General features: G+C 46.7%; 2 protein-coding genes across 4 annotated transcripts in view; one reads left to right on the forward strand and one right to left on the reverse strand.

The window, feature by feature from the left end:
• LOC105662725 (uncharacterized) overlaps nucleotides 1-5,439 on the reverse strand; it is a 107,813-nt gene extending 102,374 nt beyond the window's left edge. The window contains exons 1-2 of the transcript XR_013038344.1: nucleotides 5,270-5,439; nucleotides 2,153-2,267 (exon numbers count right to left, since the gene is read on the reverse strand). The gene's annotated coding sequence lies outside the window, so the exon portion shown is untranslated. The remainder of the gene's footprint in view (nucleotides 1-2,152; nucleotides 2,268-5,269) is intronic.
• Nucleotides 5,440-7,239: 1,800 nt separating this feature from the next.
• LOC100880460 (uncharacterized) lies at nucleotides 7,240-20,193 on the forward strand. 3 transcript variants are annotated; one of them, XM_076532952.1, is made up of 11 exons: nucleotides 7,242-7,966; nucleotides 9,215-9,724; nucleotides 9,985-11,588; nucleotides 11,767-11,953; nucleotides 15,668-15,840; nucleotides 15,968-16,030; nucleotides 16,112-16,239; nucleotides 16,341-16,706; nucleotides 17,562-17,905; nucleotides 17,982-18,269; nucleotides 18,350-20,193. In XM_076532952.1, exons 3-11 carry the CDS (start codon nucleotides 9,993-9,995, stop codon nucleotides 18,790-18,792), a joined length of 3,588 nt encoding a protein of 1,195 aa, XP_076389067.1. In that variant the 5' UTR covers nucleotides 7,242-7,966; nucleotides 9,215-9,724; nucleotides 9,985-9,992; the 3' UTR covers nucleotides 18,793-20,193. The 3 variants fall into 3 exon arrangements, with proteins under 3 accessions (XP_076389068.1, XP_076389067.1, XP_012142819.2); XM_076532953.1 differs by lacking the exon at nucleotides 9,215-9,724 and having other exon boundaries at nucleotides 7,240-7,966; nucleotides 18,003-18,269; XM_012287429.2 differs by lacking the exon at nucleotides 9,215-9,724.
• Nucleotides 20,194-21,250: the final 1,057 nt, after the last annotated feature.

Here is a 21,250-nt window from a genome sequence, read left to right on the forward strand (position 1 = left end):
CTGCTTCCAAATAAATATCTTCGGGACGTTTTTCTTTACTTCCCTAACGAACAAGCTATATTCGATTTACGCAACGTTTTATTTTACTTTATAAGAAAAGAAACGGATGAGCAGAAGCTTACACGTTGACTAAAACTTTCGCGAGCTATGGAAAAATAAGTCGAGCGATTCCATAATCTGCCTAGATCGACCGCAACTCCGGCGACAAAACTGATTAAATCTCGCCACGAAGGAGTATATCTCATCACGGTCTTCCGAACTCGCGGCAAGGGAACAGAATAAAAGAGGAAACGAAACAAAGAAAACAATAAAAATATGCATTCTCTCGTCTGTGTACGAAATATCTAGAAAGTTTTCTCGTAAAGTAAGTCCACGTAGCAAAATTCCCCCGGGCCAATTAAAGTCCCGAATTCGGACGCGCTCGCTTATGCAGGCGAGGCAAGGGTAAGGTGGAATACGGAAAAGGGTGGGATTCGAAGAAGGAAGGAAGGAAGGAAGGAAGGAAGGATCTAACCACGCTCGACGAACGTTATTACTTATTCGACTCAAGGATTTTAAGGGTGGCCGACACGCGGATTTATTTAGATATTCCAACGGTGAGCATCTGCTCGAGCTTCGACTATCAGCCTATCTTTGTCCGCCACGGTCTCGTTTTCGCTCTTCTTTCGACCCCGCATTAATATACACGGAGAACCGGTGTCGGGCGTCCGCGTCTGCGACCAGGTCTCCGGAAACCCTCGATATTTTTACATAACATTAAGTTGTTGGGAGTTCCGGCCCTCGCTGTTCGAGGGGTTGGGTCACTAATGGGGGTTAAAACGCGAACGCGGAACCACGACACCAGACGCGTAAACGCATCCAGAGAAATTTCAACGATCGACTTTCACCCCTGTTCACCCTTTCTACTCTTGAACGGAACCTTTTCGTATACCGCGTACTTCAAAATTTTTTAACAACCTCGAAAAACTCGACGAATAAATTTTCAAGTTAGAATAAACATCAGCGATTTACGCGGGCTCTGTTAAATAGAATGCTCGATCAACATTCGCGCCCTCGGAAATCGATCGTTGTTCACGAGAAGTAGCCCATTAATTTCCGAAAGCGATCATCACCGATGCAGATTCAGGTATTTTCAACGAGGCGAGCAACCGTGAAGTATGAATATCGAGGTAGCTAGCTTTCAGAGGCGGTCTGATACGATTTTATGCAGACGAAGAACGGAAGAACGGTGCATGCACAATCATAAAAGAAGAAGGACACGATTTCGTTGGATAATTCAGGTGATTCGTTCTGCGACGAGTACACATTGTTCGACACGTTGCACCGCGACGTCGAAGCTATCGTTAGTCACGGTTATCCACGTTTTTCGACCGGTGATCCCCAGTCGACGACCTCGATTCAGCGACGGCCTATCGATCGTCGTTGGAACGAGTCGAATGCAAATCGTGGCTCTTAATTGGAAAATGAATTCGACTACGGGACACGATTATTCACGAGAGCACGACTGTCGGTGGCAACTAGTTTCGATGCCACTGCACCACCGTTTATGCCAATTGTTTCTAGATAGAGAATCGTTTCAGGATCCTATGGAGATTCATCGATGATTACGACGATGAATTAGGCAATCGGGATCAGTAAAATCTGATGCTTGCGCAGAGGTGTAAATACGTAAGAACAATATCTTATTAATATAGGAGCGCAGTTAATACTCAAAAGGTCATTACGCGATTAAACTGCTAAGTCATTGCAGTATGACTTATTCGTATTAGCCACAGGAAGCCGACGACGAAGAGAAAAGAAATAAAAAAAGGTAACGAATGGTAGAACGAAGAGGAAGCAAAAGGCATAGAGTGAAAATCGTGGTGGAAAGAGAGAAAAGTGGGTGGTGGTTTGAGCGTTGGGACGGGATCTGGCACGCACCCCCGAATGACAGATGGTATTTTCGCGTATCATGATCGCGGCTAGGATAGTTTCCTATATCGTGGAATATACAGCCCTGGCCTGGCATCGTCGACATGTCGATAGCAGGCCTCGCCGTGCGATACATCCACCGATATCCCCGTACCATGGATATCCGCGGTCCATCCCCTTCGTTCGACCGCTAAATGGCCAACCGGAGCCACCCCCATGGTGCTCAATTATTGATACTTACCCCTCGTGCCGCCCTGACTGCATGTTCTCCGATGCGATGCGTTGCTTTGCGTCCTTCGATCCTGTTCACGCGGATGCACCATCCTAGGATCATCCGTTTCGGCTCGACGATTCAGCTGCAACAACAAAACGCTCTTGAAAACGTTTAAAACGATTCCCGAAAGTCCGATGTTTCGCTCGAGGTTTCGCTAGATTCGATAAACTATCGGGTCGCGTCAGAAAATTGTAAAACAAACGATCGAAGAAATAATCTTCTCGTTTCATCGAGTTCATCGTGATTAAGATGAGCGAATAGAAGGAGAGGACGATCTGTCTAGAGGAACGAGCAAAAGTTTCGGAAGTAGTACGTAGTTGGAAAGTTGTTGAATCGAAGGGAAAAGGGGAAGGGCTGAGAACCGCTGTGCTCGCAATGGCCTCGATTAACCGTTTGACCGGCTAGAACGAGTGGTCAACGTTTTCCACGCGCCTAGCTCGTCCTATTAAATCTACGGGAAGCCTGCTACGGATATCCGGAGGTGGACGTACCGTTTCAATGTTTCTTTGCATCGAAGCTGGTCCCTTCGATAAAAGATAACAAAAAAAATCAAGAAAACGAGTCGGCCACTGATTAAAAGTTCTCCGCTAGATATCCTAGTAGTTTCTTCGGTGAATCCGTTCGATTAGAAACCAAAAACCGATATCGACCCTACGAAAGGAGGTAAAAAAGGGGCTAAATTAGAAGAGAAAAGCGAGAGAAAAGGGAGAGAGGATAAACGCAAACGAACGTGGCGCTATCAATGCCATTGAAAATATGATCTAGCCCCACGGTCTTTCCGTAAACTTTGGGAGCTCGTCTATTCGAAACTCGTTCGTCAAACGAGCCGAAGAAAACGAAAAGAAAAGAAGCAGCCTCCATAAAACGATCGGAGGGAGCCTCGCCGTTTCATCCATAGACACGAGACTCTCTCTTTCTCTCCTCTAAGTGTATTAGACTCGCGTTTCGACTCGTGGAAGAAGTCGAGAGGGGGTGGTGGCTGTAAGACCGGAGGACGGCTTCGAATGGTGCGAGACGTTGGTCCGAGACCTGTACCCCGCTAATGGCACCCTCGGGGTATTCCCGGAGAACCCTCTCGTATTTATTATTTAGCGAGGATACCGCTAGAAGGAAGAGAGCGCAGGAGCGGTGGGGATGAACGGAGATAGTCGGAAAAGGAAGAAAAGGTGATGGCTGGAAAGCGGGAAAGAGAGGAAAACGCTAGGCGCGAGGAGAGGGTCAACTATGGCAGGCCACGAGGATTTATCCGCAAACATCACACATCGGTCGTGAAACTTCCGTCGAGCACGACTTTCGAGAATGGAAACCGCAGGAAATTAACGATGACACGTGGTGGTCGGGCCTAGACACGTGTTTAGTCCGCGTGCTAACGATGAAAAATACGATATCCAATTGGATTTCGAGCGATCGTTGCTATCGAGAAAATACGTATATCCGACGGATGACCGGCTGCTCTTATCCAATGAGAGTTCGACTCGTTAGAAAAAATATTATTGCCCGATGGAAGTTTCGAGTCCAGCGTCGAAAGGACTTTGCAAACGGTGGACGAAAATCAGGAAAATGGTATCAATCGAAGAATCGATTCGCAGATTACGCGGTAGCAAAACAACTGGAAAAACATCGGGACGGGACAAAAACAATCAGACGAACGGTGGAAGGTAATGGGGGAGGGAAATCGGGGAAAATCGGAAACAATTGTCGCTCGTGTAGGCACAGATCGAGAGAAAGAGAGAGAGAGGTTGTGCGCGCGCAATTTGCGCGTCAGGAAAATGCATGCTTCGATGGCAGCAGCTGCGGGACGTTATTGATACTACATTTCTCCCGATTTGACGAATTGCCGTATTGGACTAATGGTCCGAATACGAAGGCCCTGACTGCTCTGACCAATCCTACGGGCTCCTCTGACTCGCGGCTTCCTAGCGAAATCGTTGACCCACCCTCGACCTTCTGATAAAACTATAACTTGCTCGTAATTCTTCGACATTTCGGTCTGGAGAAGCCGAAGAAGTAAAACGAGAACACGCTCGAAGGAATAGCGAAGGAAATACCGATACTTCTGCTTGGTTTGCTTCTCAAGAATTAATGCCACCGAGTCGACCGTCTTTCACCGTTTTTCTAATACGGCGTTTTATCCATTTTTGATTCTGACGCCTTGGAATCGAACTGTCGTACAGCATCGATTGGTTAGACACTCGACTACGTAAAATCTCGAAGATTAGAACGTTCTCTTAGTTCGAAAATCAATCGAGTATACTCGACATAACCGAGTTAGCTACGAACTTATACCGGGGCTTCTTTACCGTCGATTCCACGAAATATCGATTCCGTCAAATCTACGTGTTAATAATTAATAATTTTTACGTAATTACCTTTCTGAGATGCGTGCACCAAGCGATCACGTGCACCAAGAATCAACGTCACAGGGGGTGTAGATTGTAAACGCGAAAAAAATAGACCGATCAAGAGCGTCGGTTTCCATCAAGCTGTCTCTTAAAATATATTTCGAGCAGCCAGATCGAAACATAATCTCAAAATGGAGTGGCGAGAAATATGTACGCGAAATTCCGAGACACGTGTTCGCGCGTTCAAATGAGAAAAGGAAGACCAAGGTATGCGCAACGATATCGTCGAACGTAACGAGTGAAAAGAGAAAAAATCGTCAACGAAGACGAACCGTCGACGAGTAAAGTCTAAAAATATATACGAGCCAAGTCGATCTGGCCTCGACCGTCGCGGATCACCGTCGAACGTAAACTGTTTACAAAATCAACGAGCTCGAATCTTCGCTTAAGTATCGAGGAAGGATACAGGCCACGAATCAACGGAGGAAACCACTTTACTTCGAATAACCTTGAAGGAACGCGTGCCCTATTTAAAAGCATCGGAATCAGACACGTAGTTAACAAGTATTAATATTACCGATATTAATAGGAGCATGCGATATTTATTCGATAAAATGGTGATGTATACTTGATAGTTAATTCATCTATTGTAAAGAAGAAAAGAGAGCAACTGCCTACGTCATCGTTTGAATGTTTCTATGTCATTTGTTAATGACAACAATTTTTATGGAATTGCACTCACCGATTAACGAACAGAAGTTTTGCCGAACTTTGACGCGTTGCAGAACGGAGACTAACTTCTGACGACATAATTTATATATTCACCATCTGTTCTAAACTAGTCGACACAAATTAACTTGCAATTAATGAGGCACGTGCACCACTTCGCGTCAACGAACAGTTTTGAGAAAGAAAGCCGTCAAATCAAACGTTCGTCCAATCGGCGGGCGTCGATGCTGCCATCCACCGACGATAGCGTGTACTACGTCCTCGTTTCAAATTATCTACCGCGAATTATCGACGGCCTCAAATCGAAATTATACGTACTTTCCTTATAAAAAATAAAGTATTTTTGTTCATACGTTTATTGTACGATTCATTTACTATTGATATTATTCGATCGATCCCAATTCTTTAGAAAATTCAGAATAAATAACGACTCTCCTTTTCATTTTTCTAATATAATTACGAGTCTGTCGCAATTAAAGCACTCGTATATTATTTTTCCCCCTGAATCGATTCAGAAAAATGACCCCGAAGCCAAGGAGAAACGAAAGTACATTATGCATAGCGCACCGTTTTTTGCTCGCAGCATTCTCGGGATGATAATGGCATCGTTTGAAGTGTTCGCGTAATTAATGAAGCTAAAAAACTTTTGACTCTTAATTACGCTGTCCATTGTACCCGAAGAGTTCTTTCTTTCTTTCTCCTCGCCGTTACGAGAATAAGGCTGAAGAATAAGGACCGTATCGCAATCAACGAATTTCTCATGGAATAAATAATAAACGCGCAATTATCGTTTTCGATCCCTTCGTTGCTTTCAAATTCCTATCGTCAAGAACAAGCATAACCTTCGGAATATTATCTTAATCCCTTCTTCCTGTTAACGTAAGATCGGGGTTGTCATCGACTTGCAACGGCACCCAAACGGAGCAACGAGACAATAGTACTGCTAAACAATTTGTGGTCATTTTAGGCAAAAAGTGATATTGGAATAGATATTAGAAAAAAAAGAATATCCTAATGTTTCGTTGTTCGTAATCTCCATTGTTCATCTCCGATACAACCACGACCGTGTTCGACGAACGTTTGTATGAATGGACCCATAAACGCTTCCATGTTATTTCGGTAAACACCGCCTTTGGCCACCTATTGTTTTTATCATCGGATATTTATGTGAAGCGATTCGCGGTCGAATGGCAGTGAAAAGTAACCGTCCATTTATGCTGCAGCTGCTGTTCCCTTTCTCGATGACTCATTCAAAGCTGCACTGATAACCAATATCGCGTTACACTTTCGCGAATCGCATTATATTCCCTACAATGAAACAATTAACGTTTCCCCACAACGCATTCGCGTAACGTCGACGTTCATCAATATCCCTTGATTGTTCGCGCAAAACACCGCGCGATGAAACGTCGCGGAATCGTAACGAGCGCGAAAGAACCAACGATCGATCGGTTAGGAATCGTTCGCGACGAATAGTCTCGCTCGATAAGAAAGTATTCTTCGGTGCGGTTAGCTAGGATAGATATTCGCGCAATCAGATTTAACGAACAATCAGGACCGTGCCAATTGTCTCCAATTACACGGAACGACCGCGTTAACGGTTTACTTCGTTCTTCCTCCCGAGAAAATTACACCCCCGAGCTCTAAACGTTCGCGAACCGACTTAACCATAGGTTCGTACCCGCTGTGCACACCGCCTAATCCGCTGCACGGTTCGAAGTGTTTTTCTTTGTCCCAGCGGATTAGACGGACAGCCCGTTCCGCAAAAGCCTTTCGTTCGTTTCTCGGTCACGGTATTACTCGAACGTACAAGGTCGAAGGACAATTGCAGTAGACGCAACTGCCACACGAAGGTGGACAAAGGGATCGCGAATGTCGCAGGAAGATACGGCCCTGATCCGAGCGCGTTCGACGATACCGAAGGATCTACCCTACCCAGCGAGTGGAATGGAGATCCACGAGAGTGGGTGGGCCTGACAGTGTCGGTTCCAGAACGAAATCGACGGTCGGGCCTCGAATGGCGGGACATAGCGGGGGCTGGGACACAAGAGTCGGGGCCCCGAGGGTCCCTCGGTCGGGCTCCAGGCCCGGTAGAGCAGTGGAGAGGGGTTCGAGGGGGCAAAGGCACATTCCAAGGCAGAACGGCTGGCAGTGAAGGTGGAAGGCACCAGCAGTCTCTCACGATATTGCGCTCCGCTCCTATCCTCGTTGCTTCCTTTCTTCCCAGCTCGTCGTCGCTCGTTTTCACCCGTCCCCGTGGGATCGTCCTGTGCCAGTGGCAGTGCCGTGCCCCGAACGATGCGATACGCGACGCTAAACGACGCGAGGCGATCGGATTAACCGGAGAATCGGTGGTCGAGCGTGAAGCCTCGAAAACGACGTTTCGTTCGTGGACGGATGTTTCGTGTTCCTCGGCTACGGTGCAACGACGCGAGTGCGCGTATGCGTGCGTGAGCTGGTGGTGTTAGTGGTGGTGGGTCTTTTTTGGCGCCAGGTCGCGTGCTCGTGATTCGAAAATGCGCACGCCTAACGACGTAACCCGGTATTCCAGTGGGAAGACCAAGGAACAGAGACACGGCGTCGAAAATAGACTCTCGCCCTCGTGTTCAGGTCCGTGCACCGATCGTCGGGCATGCGGAAGAAGCGTCAACGGGAGACAGTGATTGAGAGGATCCGGCAGACGGGAGCACTTGAATATTCGATCGCGCAGGTGAGCAGCATACTATCTTGTTCCCTTAACGCGAACACGCGATGGATACGCGGATCGCGACGTTCTATCGCGTGCGAAGAGAAAAAAATAAGCGTACGAAAGGTCGAGAGATTTTTCTCACGATGCTGCCTCGTTACGCCGCGATCGTTAACGAGCAGGAACTTGTTAATTTTTCGCCAGATGCGTCAAGTTCCAGCCGGGGTACACCGAAACCTGGGTGTATCGCAGAATTTCTGGAAACCGTTGACACGACCGTTGCGTTTGCCGGTGACGATGGAAACCGGTATGCGTAGCAAAACGACCAACTTATCTGAATGGTAGAAATTAACAGCGGCAAACGTACCGATAAAAGCTGGTGTCGTACGATCGTTAATCTTTCTCAAAATCGAAATCGTTTTCCCTTTCGTTTCTCTCGATGCCCGAACGGAGGACGGATATTCTCGAGCGTGTGCGATATCTCGTGGTCTGTAACCTTGCTGGTTACATCGATTTTACGATCGTCCGTACAGACAACGCAAAAAATATTTCACGAATATCCTAACACAGTCGCCAACAACCGTCTGGAAGAGAAGTGGGAGCCCGAGGACGGATACGGGGTAGGCGGTGCGCGTATGTCGTCGATTTTCTGCGTGAACGAAATTAAATCCACGTGCCGCCAAGTATTCCCATTCTTCCACCGATCGAGAGATCATCGAACGAGAGAAAAACTGAACCGAGTCCGAGCAATGCCATCGGCATCGAACTTGACCGTGGCCTTCGAAGCGTTTGCGCTCGTATAACGAGATACGAGGAATGCGAGTGGCCGAGACTCACCGTCCTGCACTCACCAGGACTACTTCGAACTGGTCGTTGCAACTAGATGCTCGGATACCAAATGTGCTTAAAGCCTAGTACACACTTGGATGCGATGTTACGACGTAATGTCTCGAAATGGGTATCCGTTCGTTGCGAGTACCCCTACCCTCGTCGTTCAACGATGCGTAACGCGTCATTTTTTTTATCTCGTATCGTCGTCGTCGCGTTACACCCGAGCGTATACTTAACTCGAAGCTGGAAGCAACCGATTTTGCGATCGCTTTGCCGCCTGAAACGCTAAAGGGTCCATTAGACTAAGCAGATTTTCTTTAAAGCCGCTCGTTAAATAATCCTACTTCGCGTCAACCGCTAATGGCTAACGAGAGCGGCGATGATACAACGCTTTACGTCGGAATTAGAAACGATCGATAATCTGGCTAATGAAATTTCTAGTTTCAGAGAATGCGAGGTGTAATGGTATCAGGTATCGCGCGGTCAGATCGATCGGTAAGACCAAACTCTCCGCAAATGTTGTGGCTACCGGTAAAAAGATTGCAACAATAGTTTACCGCGGTGCTTATTATCGGGATTCGCAACAATTTCTTAACAAGGTAGAACGAATGAACTTAGAGGGTGGAATTCTTTCGAATAAGTACAATACCGGCCGGTGAATAGCCCACTCGTCGCAACTCGAGAAGATTCGTCTAATATTCGTCGGGGATATTTATATACAAGTTCGTCGAAAGCCATTCGACCAAGTTTTAACGACGGAAGGCGCTAATAGGCTGCGAAAGTTTTTCCGCGTTTCCGTGTCCGGAACGGACGCGATATCCGCAGTTAGTATCGTCCCATTACTCGGAGGCCACGTTGCGTCGTAATTGGGAGATTCGTTAGTCCTTTGACCGGCCGTCAACTTCCCATGGATCATCGACGACAAGGTCCCATCGGTGCACGATCCCGAACGTAAGAACAAAATCGTAGCTATTATTTTTCTTGCGCGAGCGTGAAACGTTTACGCGGACTCCCGCTGTTTCGTGCGATCCTAGACGATTTATCGGATTCAACGAGGCTTTCGCGACTCGTGCGAATCTCACGGAGTCAGATCCTTGGATAGACCGATCGACGAGATGTCCCTACGCGATCGTTTATCGGCTCTAACGTTTAGAGATAATTAATCGTTCGTCGGTTTTGTTCCGTTCACCGGACCGTGATCGTGTTTTCAGGTACTAAAATGTCCCAGTCGCAACTGAGCAGCGACTTGGACGTTCCGGAAAGTCCGCAACACCCTTGTCAATGCTCCGCGATGAGCAGCATGGATTCCATGAGAACACAGAGGGACAGAGCGGAGAGGGGCGTGGGAAGTACAAGAATTTCCAACAGCCAAGAACTCCCCAGAGGTCTGGAGGCGCTTCAGAGCGCGTTCGAGCCGATAAAAAGACTGGAAAGTCCGTTGTCTCATCAAGAAAGCCAACAGATCAATTTAGAAAACACCAGGAACGTGGATATCCTGGAACATCAAGCCAGCTTGTCGCCCGGCGCGAGATCTTTGGACGGACAAACCGCCATTCTGTCCAGACACGGTCACAATCTTTCCTGTAGCCCGAGAAACTTGGATCTTTCTCGAAACTTGGCGTTCGAGGCTGCGAGAAGAGTTCAGGAATCCGGCAACTTGCAGGATAGCCAACACAGCCTAACTTCCAGCCCTAGTCCTCTGTTGGAGACTAGCTCGGCCTTGCTCGAGACGTCCGCCAAAGATCTGGACAAGCAGCTAGAGGATCACGGCGGGTTATCGCCAAAGCAAGCCGCTTCGGGCAAAGATAAGTTGAAGAACATTCAGCAAGTCCTGAATCCCTATCAGCATCATCACGAGCCGACGTCGCCGGAACGAAACGTCCATGGGCATTTTCACGGCGATGCCCACGCGCACGTACACAAGCACGCCGACAATTTTCGAGCTGGCACGAATTTAGACGTTGGCGATGGACTGATGGGCTTTCAGCAACATCAACGACAACACACTCATCATCACCACGGAAATGCCAAGACCACCAACGTGACGCATCACCATGGACCCACGAACGTGCACCACCCTCATGGTCCGCAAGGAATGACGGGACATCATCACGGAAATTTGCCGGCCAGCCTCGCCAGCCACGTTCACGGAGGTTCCGGCCCTCTGAGCGGCTCTAGCTCGAATCATGGAACTCAAACTGCGGCCGCAAATCCGAACGCCCATCATCATCCGAATCCAATGCCTGCACCTGCCACGATGGGTCATAGAAGCTCGCCGACGAGTCATCATCGTCTACCCGGTGGTACCAGCCTGAGCAGTCACTACCCGGCTAATTCTGGCTTCTCCAGCGATCATCATGGCACCTCCAGCGCGATGAGCGGAGCTTCCTCGAATTCGAGCATGTTAAATCACGGAGGTTCACCGGCGGTTCATCGTCACGTGGTCAACGCCAACAGCAGTCTCTCGACAACGCCGCTTGCCAGCCATCATCACGGCAGCTCATCGGGTAGCTTGACCGGACACTCTACCGTGAATCATCATCACGTCAGTTCGGGTATATCCTGCGAGTCTTCATCGTCGAACGCCAACACGAGAACCCATAGCCGTTTGGATCACGTCCACGATCATCATCATCACTTGCAACAAGTGCATCCGCTGCACTCGAACCACCCTGACGCTCGGCAAAGAGATAGAGCTCCTTCGAGTTTGGAGCATCATAATCATCACCATGGTCATATTCACAGTCACGGGCATCAGCACCCGCAGAACGCCGATACCAAGAATTCCTCCCTTATCGGAGTCGACTCCATACAGGTACTCGTTAGGACCGCGAAACGATCAAAATTCGTAATTCTAAGCGATCTTTTATCACGCTTCGTTTATTTAAAAATCGACATATCACAGTCATTCTTCGTAATACACGATTTATCAAAGTCTTTCTTTTCTCGACGTGTCCAAAAGCTTCTTACGAAATGATGCTTTCGACATTTAGGTATCGGCTCCTTCGAAGAGTAAATGTCAGTGTCACGTGGTGCAAGCTGGAGGAAACAAGAGAGGGCAAGAGGGTGAGAGCGACGGTGGCGTTGAAGTGACATCAAGAACGCATCAACCCCCTGCTCTTCCGCCCCGGCCACCCCCTCGACCGACCAGGCGATACGAAACAACGTCCGTCAATCAGTGTAAGTATTTATATATTACCTCTATGTTTGCCATTCGCATTGATATTCTTCACTGCGAACATGTCAATTTGTACAAATTTGTCAAATGATAAATATTGATCCGTAACAAACTAAAAGGTGTCGATAATTTCGTTGCGAGAACGTTATTATCATATCGCGCGAGCGGAATATCTATCGCGATAGGGAATCGATATTTCCTGCACGCAAGCTTGTCAATTTGAATTGTGGATAAGCAGTATCGTTTCCATTCGAGGTAGTCGTCTCACCCCCGATCGATTTCCGCTCAAAACGAGCTTGTCACCCAGTCGGACACTGTTTCCTGAAGTTAGATTCACAGGAAGGTAGCCCGTAGCTCCATCCCTTGAGGGCCTCGGTCGAGAACTATCTTAACGTCTACAGTATCAACCGATTAATATTCGAGGACATGTCTACCGTCGTCATCGTAGTCCTTTTTATCAGTAGCTGGGACACGTTATCGACGTCAACGAGCGCTGTTGACCGATTCTGCTCGCTTGAAGGAGCAACCCCTGATGCAATTTCAACCCTCGACCGCGTCGAGTCGCTCGAATCGTCAGGGTATATCGACCAGTCGATGTTCGCAGCGACCTAAAGCAGAAGCATCGTGTCGAAGAATGCTGCTGCGAATCGAACAACCAGCCACGTTACTTTTACGCTCTGCGACGTTAATCCGAACGTTCCAGCGAGAATAGCGGCGAAAAGAATGCCTTTTTGGGCGTCTTTTCAAAAGGAATTTCAAAGGCCAACCCCTGGCCTACGAATCGCCACCACCACCACCACCTGTGGGACACCTCGGCGTGCGGGCTAACACAGAGATCTCGTGGAGTGCCTCTCCAGTTGGCGTGCACTCGCGTTCGACTTCGAATGCGACAGAAGAAACACGCTGCACCTGAAATTGTGAAATTCGACGAACAAGCGGAGCTGTCGTCACATCCCAGAGAGGACCTTGTCGCGCCAGACTGACCCAGGACCGGTGATTATCAAGCTCGATCGTGAACCGATCAATGGGAAAGTGGACGTCAAAGGGTTGACCTTGAGTATCAGTAGACCCTTTGAACTAAGACACGCGATGCGCAAACGTAGTCCATGTGCCGTCGAACGGAAGACACTAGTGCGTGCCGTGATTGTCATCTTCGATTTCTCTAGTTTCTGGTTGACGCAAGCTCGCGCGATTTGCAATTCAAATTGTTCAAGGTGTACGCGTTCGGAACGTGCAACGGGACGGTGGTAAAAATTGGACGTTTGCGCGGAGGAAAACATTGGTCGTGACTGGCACGTGCCGGTCGAGACGACTCGAAAGAACGATCGAAATCTTGAAAGGGTGGAGACGGATAAGTTCGACTCGATAATTCAAGGAAGACGGAAGATGGATGGGTACCCGGTGCTCCAGATAGTGCGATGTCGACTTGGAACGGAAATGGAGATGGATAACCAGGGTTATCCGTTCACAATGGCGGCACACTCGCATTCCCACTTGCCGCATCCGTCAAACCACGCGCACTTCCCGAGATCGCATTACCCTCACCCCTGCGGTATGCCGATTAACCCCTTCTGTTAATTTATCAATCGGTCCTGCAACCCCATTCTGTCTCCGACGTTGATCCGCGTAACCGCGTAATCTGCTATTAGCTATTCCATTAAGTCGCCTCTGATGCGATAATTAATTCTCGCCGTCGTTAAACATGCATTTTATCATCTCGTTTCGAACTAGACGGGTAAATTTTAATCCCTCGAACGTGACCTAAACTCCCGAAACATTTAGAACGATGTTCCGGTCAAAATTAGACGCTTAAATTTTCCAACGAAATCCAAACGAACGGTTTATATTTAAAAGCATCGTTTTTACGAGATCAACCACGCAACCAAAGGGCCGTAGAAACGTGCGTGTCACAAACTCATCTTCCGCCGTTCTATTTTTACATAATAAAAAAATATGTTACATTGTCGTGGAAGGTCACGTGGACGATGAAAGGTTGCCGTATAAATAGATATCGACGAGCTTCTTAATAAAAAACGCGTTCAACGGTGTAACCGAAGGTGGCGCGATAAAATCTTTGAAATTCAACTTCGACACGTTGGAAATCGAGCAGTTTTCGAACCGGTAATAAGGTTAGGTATTCGATTGGAATTGGGACAGTAAAGATCGTGCAGATTAAACAGACCGTAAAGGATCTAACATTGCTCGAGGATATTTTTTAAACGCACATTGGAAAACTTGGCTTTCGTTTCATCTTTCACCTTGAAAATATTTCATTCCTTCGCGTTTAAATACCAGTTTCGTTTCGCTCTCTTCCTCAAATCGTAGCTATACAGGTTCGGGTAACACAGGTGTAGCTTGGTCAGAAATTTCAGCCGATTGCATTCATGAAAAGATAGCAGGTAGCAAACACGGCTACTTCGATGAAAGTCTACTCTTTCAATAGGACGGACAAAGGGCGATGCAAGGTTACGTAGCGAACCAAAGAAATCGATTTTTGGTTCAATGAAACTGAATCGGTTTTTAGAAACTCTGGATTTTCGAACTCGATGGGTGTCTATCCGGTTCGAGCGTTAACAATGACCGAAATCGTGAGAAAACAGAGAAAGTCACGTTGTCGATTTTTCTATTATGTCTCGTGAATAGATCGATGGATTGATCCCAGCAATAACCTAATAACTGCTGCAATCGTGCACAGTTCCTGTTTCAATTTCGCGTCGGTTACATAATCTTCGTGGATTTTCCTGGTCGGCAGAAAAATAATTAGATTTTTAATTACAGAAGATGATCTCTCCACTCGCTCTCTGGCTGCGCTATAGAAAGGCACAGTACCCTCCTTTATTAACGGGAAATCTGATTAAAAAGTTCAGCTCTGTCGAATCTCGTTTTCTCTCCGGAGAGAAAGAGAGAATCTGCTATTGTCTTTGACGAGACACAGCATCGACGTTTGCACCCTTTAACATTCATTGAAGGAATTTTCAATAGAGCGTAGCCGGCTCGATTGCCAGCTTTGACAATAAAAGTTGAAGAGCCAGAATGATTGAAAATGGAATACTTCTGTTACGTCCCGCCAAAGAAAAATAACGCTTTCTACGATGCTTACGTAGCGTAGAGGCAATTTCAACGGCGCGTTTCAACGCGAAATCTTCGCGTTCAAATGCAATTTGGTACACGATACGATTGAAAGAAAGAAAAAGGCTCCGCTTACACGAGCATCCTCGAGCAACGAGTATTTCTTTACGATCGTATCCAATTGATAGGAGAGCCGGTTAACGAAGCAGATTTCGATGATCAACGAGGTAATCATCGGCCTAGCAAGATTCGAAGAATTTCACCGAAAGCGCGTTCCTCGTTCTGCTTAGATCAGGACCTACGGTTGTTGGGTTCTCACGCAACGTGAAAGGAGAAATCTAAGTCGTGCAGGACCTTTTTTTCTGAAAAGGGTCGATAGTCGTTTACAAAAGATTCCGTTTAGCCACCGAAAAATATCCTCCCAGCTATTTCGTGATTGTTAGAGATTCTTCGAAACGATACAACGACGAAAAGATTTTGTAAACGGGATATCAAAAGCTGGAACGTTACCGTTCTTTATTTCTCGAAAGCTGATCAAATATCTTTCTTTGCCACGCGTTAATGCCCTATCCGATACCTCCTTTTATAATTTCTCAAACGTTCACGCAACGTGCGTTTACTATCAATGACCGATTTAAATTTTACAGGCCACACCGGAGAAGGTGGTTGCTGCAAGAAGTACGTTGTCCTTTGTTGCCTTTGTGGCGGGTTGAGCGCCGCGGTTGGCAGTCTCTTTTTGGCGGTACACGCGGTCCTTTCAGCCCACACGGCCAGTCTAGCTCTCTTTGAGACTGTACCATCTTACATTCCTGGCATAATGGTAAGAGACAGAGATCGGAATCTATCGATCGACCTCGCTTCATCCCGCACGCAGCGCGTCACTGAATTTCATCACGATCTTACGCTTAATCCGCGAAATAATCTTATGCCTTTAATTTGTTTCATAGTTAATCCTAATGGGCTTGTTCACGATGCTACTCGCTAGGCGGAAACACAGATATGGATTGTTGGTAAGCGTGCTACGATTATTTCTAAAATTACATCACCGACAATTTCCAAGATTATTAAGATAAGTTTGTAATTTTCTGTAGATGAAGGTGTGCGGTTCTGTCGGTGTGGTGTGCGCTTTGGTATGCGTACTTGTCACCGTGACCACCACAGTGATACACATGTCTCGACTCCAAGGTCTCCGGAAATGCGTTTACACGGTGAAGGCAAGGTACGCGTTTCGAGTTGAAGTAAAATTCCTCGACGGGTTACGTCCTCGTTCGAGAGGAAGTTATGTCGCAGGCACAAAATCGTTAATAACGATTTGTCTAGGTCGTGCACGTGTTACGGGGCACCGGAAGGAGATCCCGGGGTCCTCTTCGAGGGCACTCCTCATTGCGAAGCGGTCCACGGTGCCCTGCATGCCTGCTTGAGGGCACTGTTCGGTGTTTCGGTCGCTGGAATCTTGGCCTGCATATTCTCGTGCATGCTGGTGTACCAACTATTGAGTCACGAGAAGAAGAAGATGTACTGGGAGCAGTTGGAACTCAGATGCAGATCCCTGTACGGTCAAGGAGGTACCGTGGGACCGTCGACTGGTTCCTGCGGGTGCTGCAACGACTGTGGAGGTGCAGGTCCATGGTGGGCCCAGACACCCGGTAATCTGTACACGCCAAATCCTGATTTGGCACCGTCCAGGTACGCGAGTGTTATTTAAAATCACCGCTGTATACCGATCAAATCGACGAAGTAATATCGAATTCTCATAGTACAGAAATTCGCGTAAAACGAAAAGTAGGACACTCGTTCTTTTCGACGTTTCCATTCTGGTACCATTTCTATTTTCACGATTCCATTTATTTAGAACTTCCGACCTCGATACGATAGAAATTTTCCTCGTGTGCAACCGACCGAACGACGTACGAATTATTTATTAAGATTCGTCGATTCTTGTTCTATTATTACGAGCAGTTCCTTCCTAATCGCGTTAAATCCCGGATCGACGTGGATATGTCACGGAAAGCAACGTCGTTCCCAAAATATTGTAGATGTTGTATTACGCGAGCACGCTACTGCGATACTATTACCGCGTCATTAAAATTTCAGCAACGGAACGCTGCTTCCCGTGACCTGGCGTTATCGAGAAATTATTGATGCGATTCAAATGCAACGTGTACATTCGCCGTGGAGCGTAACGATACATATTCAGTAGACTTCATTCACGAATGTCACGAATATCGAACCGGGGTGCAATAAACTTGTAAACAAGCCAATGATCCCTGCCTTGGGGAACACATTGTATTCCCGTAATCCGTTAATGTATGGCATTAATTAAGCCAGCATTCTTCTTTTGACATTTAGAAAGAGAGATTTCTTCGTCTGGGAAATTCTCTATGATGAACGATGCATTCTTTCGAGCGGTCGTAAAAATCAGTCGCAGTCGTGTTCCTCGATCAATTTCGCGAAAGGTTAACTTCTCTTCCACGATCTGAAAAATTGTCTTTGCTAAAGAATCTGTCTGTATACTTCACTTGCTCCTTCTTGATCTTGCAGGAGGTGGCGACTACCTTGGTCCAGATCCAGGGGGCCAGCACCGAGTCCCGACTCGAACTACGGCTTTCACACGCAAGCCAGGCAGACGGAGGCCAACGTAGAAAACACCAATGGCCCTTACAGCGTGCTTAATTCTCAGTCGAGCGGCCCTTATTCGGTTTTAAACGCACAGAACGGACCTTACACCCCTAGCACAGCTTCCTACAGCGTTCTAGAAGCGCCTGTACCTCTGTGGGGTCCTCCACCGCCTTACAGCGATCCCAACAGTCCGGCCAGAAGGCCGCAGGTGACCGAACAGAGGCCAAGAATCGCTAAACGAATCGAAAATTTTGAGAACAACGAGGGTGAGTATCTGTATCGGTGTTGACACTGCCAATTACGATTCGTCTTTCATTGAACATAAAATATCCCATTTTCAAGGCTTGAACACCGTTGCCGTAGACCACAGATCAAGATCCACGAAACGTCCATCCGACAACTACGAGAATGCCGAGGAAATATCGAACAGCACCGATCCAGAGGGTGGGAACGAAGGTACCATGAAAGGCAGAAGGACCAGAAAGCCTCTAAAGGGCGTAGAAAACAGTGCGTTCCAACAGGAAGCGAATCCTGGCCCCAAACAGTCGGAAAGCGAACTGTATTTCGGCGATGTATCTTCGTGCTGCGGTCCAGAAAGCAGTTTCTATGATCTGGCCGTGGATAAAGAAGGTATATACGCATACCAAAAGTAAGCAGGCCGCGCATACGTACACGCTTTCCAAACGATCGTTTCAATTTAATTTATTCAGGCGCTGAACATTCGGAGGGTGTAGATTACCTAGCAGCTCGTTTAGGTAAACGACAACTTTCGAAGAGGTCCAGAATGCCTCTTCCTCTACCATCGGACAACGGCGACATACCGTCAGACAGTTACGCGAACAACGACGAGCCTAGGAGCGCGAGAGGGCCGTTTCTAGCTCCGGACGCTCAGTATGAGGTCATTCAACAAGGTAGATACTCTTACTACGCGTCGAAAGACGACGAGCAGCTTCAAGAAGGTCCCGCGACTTCGGGATACTTCAGAGAGGAGGAGGGTGACAGAGGACGAGAGAGAGATTACAGAGACTACAGAAGTAGTCAGGAAGAGGAAACGCCGCAATGTTGTTTAAGCGACTCGACGACGTTGGATTCCGGATGGCAAAGCGGAGAGCAACAACAATCGGACGATAATGTTCGACCCGTGAACGTGTGATTGCCCGACGATAAATGACATATGTAACAGAGTGATATTAAGGTCGATTCGTCCTGCTCTGAAATTTGACCAATCGGTAATCATTCGAACGGTAACCGGTGACAGCTGAGATAACCCGGTAGAATTTATTTTTTAAGTATCAATGGAAGGATCGTCTCCGCTTAGCCTTTTGTCGTACACGTTAGAGCACGTACTTCCAACTACATAACGATCGAACTGCCGCGAATTAGATAGGAGATCCGTGTAGAATATAAAGATGGTGATAAGAGTGCAAGTCTAAAATTACCATGTTTGTAATAGAGTGTAAGCGTTGTGATTCGTGGTACGGTAGCTTAAGACGTAAATCTTTAATCGTTAGAGCATAAGCGAACGAGAATATTTCGCGTTAACAGAAGTCTGATAAAGGATTACGCGAAACGAACTCCGCGCGAGAGTTTTCGCGAGTGAATCCTACTTAGCAATGTATTTTTGTTAATTAAAGCTATGTCGCCCGATGTTGTTCGTAACGTTAATCTTTAATGTATGTCGGAAAGAAAATCGTACATAGAGAAGAAGAAAATTAGTTTCATAGGTGACACGACAGCGAAACGGTATCCACGAGATAGAACGATCGCTGAAAAAAAGAGGCATAAATTTCCCAGAGGCTTTTCGCAAAGAAATTTCTATTCTTCGGTGGATATCTTTTCCTTGGCGACTCGTTAGAAACGTCCATGTACAAACGTGTGTGCTTTACTCTTGCCAATATCTAGCTAGGTGTCAGCTCGATTTTCGCACTTAGACGCTAATCGTTGCAAAACTATTTATCATTGAACGATGCATTTCGATTCGCGCACGATCCGTTCATTAAATTCTATTCACTGCCTTTTATGCCATCATTTTCCTTCGAGAAATCGAACGAAACTTTTTCGAGCGCCCGAACGCGAATTTCGATGCGGTTTTACAACCTTTCTTTTGTAAGAAAATCGTGAAATATTTATAAAGAAATAATCATTATTCGTGTTTATCGATACTTATCGCTTCGAAGGAATTGTATCGATGGTCTGTGTTAATTTGTCGAGCTACTTTGCGTTCTAGAACCGTGAATTTCAACATCAATATACAATCCAGGTGGACCAAGAACAATGTAGAGAAAGAAACGATTTTTACCGAATTATCGTGACAGATTTTGTACACTACCGTCGACTAGAACCGTTCGTAGTCGTTCATTATAGAACACGTGGAACAGATGCATATTTTATAACCATGATTCGAGAGTGAAAGAGGCAAGACCAGCTTGGGAGAGTAGTTTAACGTTGTTTACTCGATAAAGTGTACCTTAACAGCGATACGTAGCGAGTCTGATACATTGTCGAGCGATGTAACTGACAATTATTAAGAATAAAGCTTTGTTTTGTAAAGAAACACCGACTGTCGCCTATCATCCCATAATTCGATATTTCTGGTCATTTAGTGTTGGTGACAATATAACGGATCTCTAAGTATAACAAAGTTCGGTCGTAAGAAACAGTACCGCGATAGCCTCGGGGCTATCAATCGCTGAACCAATTAAAAAACCGAAGAAAGAAACTGCCACGAGCAGGACACAAATTAATTCTCGACGAACGATATTATCGCGGTCTATATGTCACTGAAACACACCCAGGTAAGCATTTAAAAAGGAATGCAGGATCTATAGCGGGCGCAACTATTGTCAGCAATTTTCTTCGAGAACTCCCGCGCTCTCTGCGCGTTGCCCAATATCAGATTATGGGGTTTCGCAACGAGCGGCACGATCGTTGAACTTTCGCAAGAACGTGTGCACACACGAGAAGCGTAACCATTGTACGTTAACGTTAATTTCGCGCGATCTAGATCGATCGTTACCGACAGCCGACAAAAATTATCGTTTTTCATCGGCCCTATCGCCTACTCAAGTTCAACGAATAGTACGAAACAATGAATGAGCGTGATCAGAAATTACGTTATCTCGATTGGCGTAACACGCAACGCTGTTATTCTGATTCATACGAAAAGATCATTTTCAGTCTATCCGTAAGAATAGCGGATCGTTAATACATTTCAAATACGTTTGTGAATGGGCATACGAAAATGTGTGCTCGTTTTGAGCAAGTTTTATGCGCTTAGAGTCCCTTCCGACTGACAATGAGTTCGTAACGATCCGATGCCGTAAGCTCAATCATTTAATTAACCAAAGCCACCGGGGCACGTACCAACTGATGTTAATAAATTGCAATTAAGTGTTTTCTAGGATCGTGTCGCGGTCGATACGATCTTTTCGAATGAAGGTTCGTTAGCAAAACGGACTACCGTTCTTTAACTGTATCCACTCAGGCGTCTGAATCGTCGGCTCAGCAGCAGCAACAGCAGCAGCAGCAGCAGTTGTGTTGCAATCGTAGCCAGACGCAATTTACTTACAAATTACTTAGAGTGCATTTAACAGTACATTTCTACCGATTCG

The sequence above is a fragment of the Megachile rotundata genome, chromosome 6 (assembly GCF_050947335.1).
Source record: "Megachile rotundata isolate GNS110a chromosome 6, iyMegRotu1, whole genome shotgun sequence".
Lineage (NCBI taxonomy): Eukaryota > Metazoa > Arthropoda > Insecta > Hymenoptera > Megachilidae > Megachile > Megachile rotundata.

What these genes read in the sequence shown, in the direction of transcription:
- LOC100880460 (XM_076532952.1), top strand. Translation starts at nt 9,993, where the DNA reads ATGTCCCAGTCGCAACTGAGCAGCGACTTGGACGTTCCGGAAAGTCCG. An exon ending in CTTACATTCCTGGCATAATG is followed by an intron (nt 15,841 to 15,967) that starts GTAAGAGACAGA and finishes TTTGTTTCATAG; the next exon opens with TTAATCCTAATGGGCTTGTT. An exon ending in CCTGATTTGGCACCGTCCAG is followed by an intron (nt 16,707 to 17,561) that starts GTACGCGAGTGT and finishes TTGATCTTGCAG; the next exon opens with GAGGTGGCGACTACCTTGGT.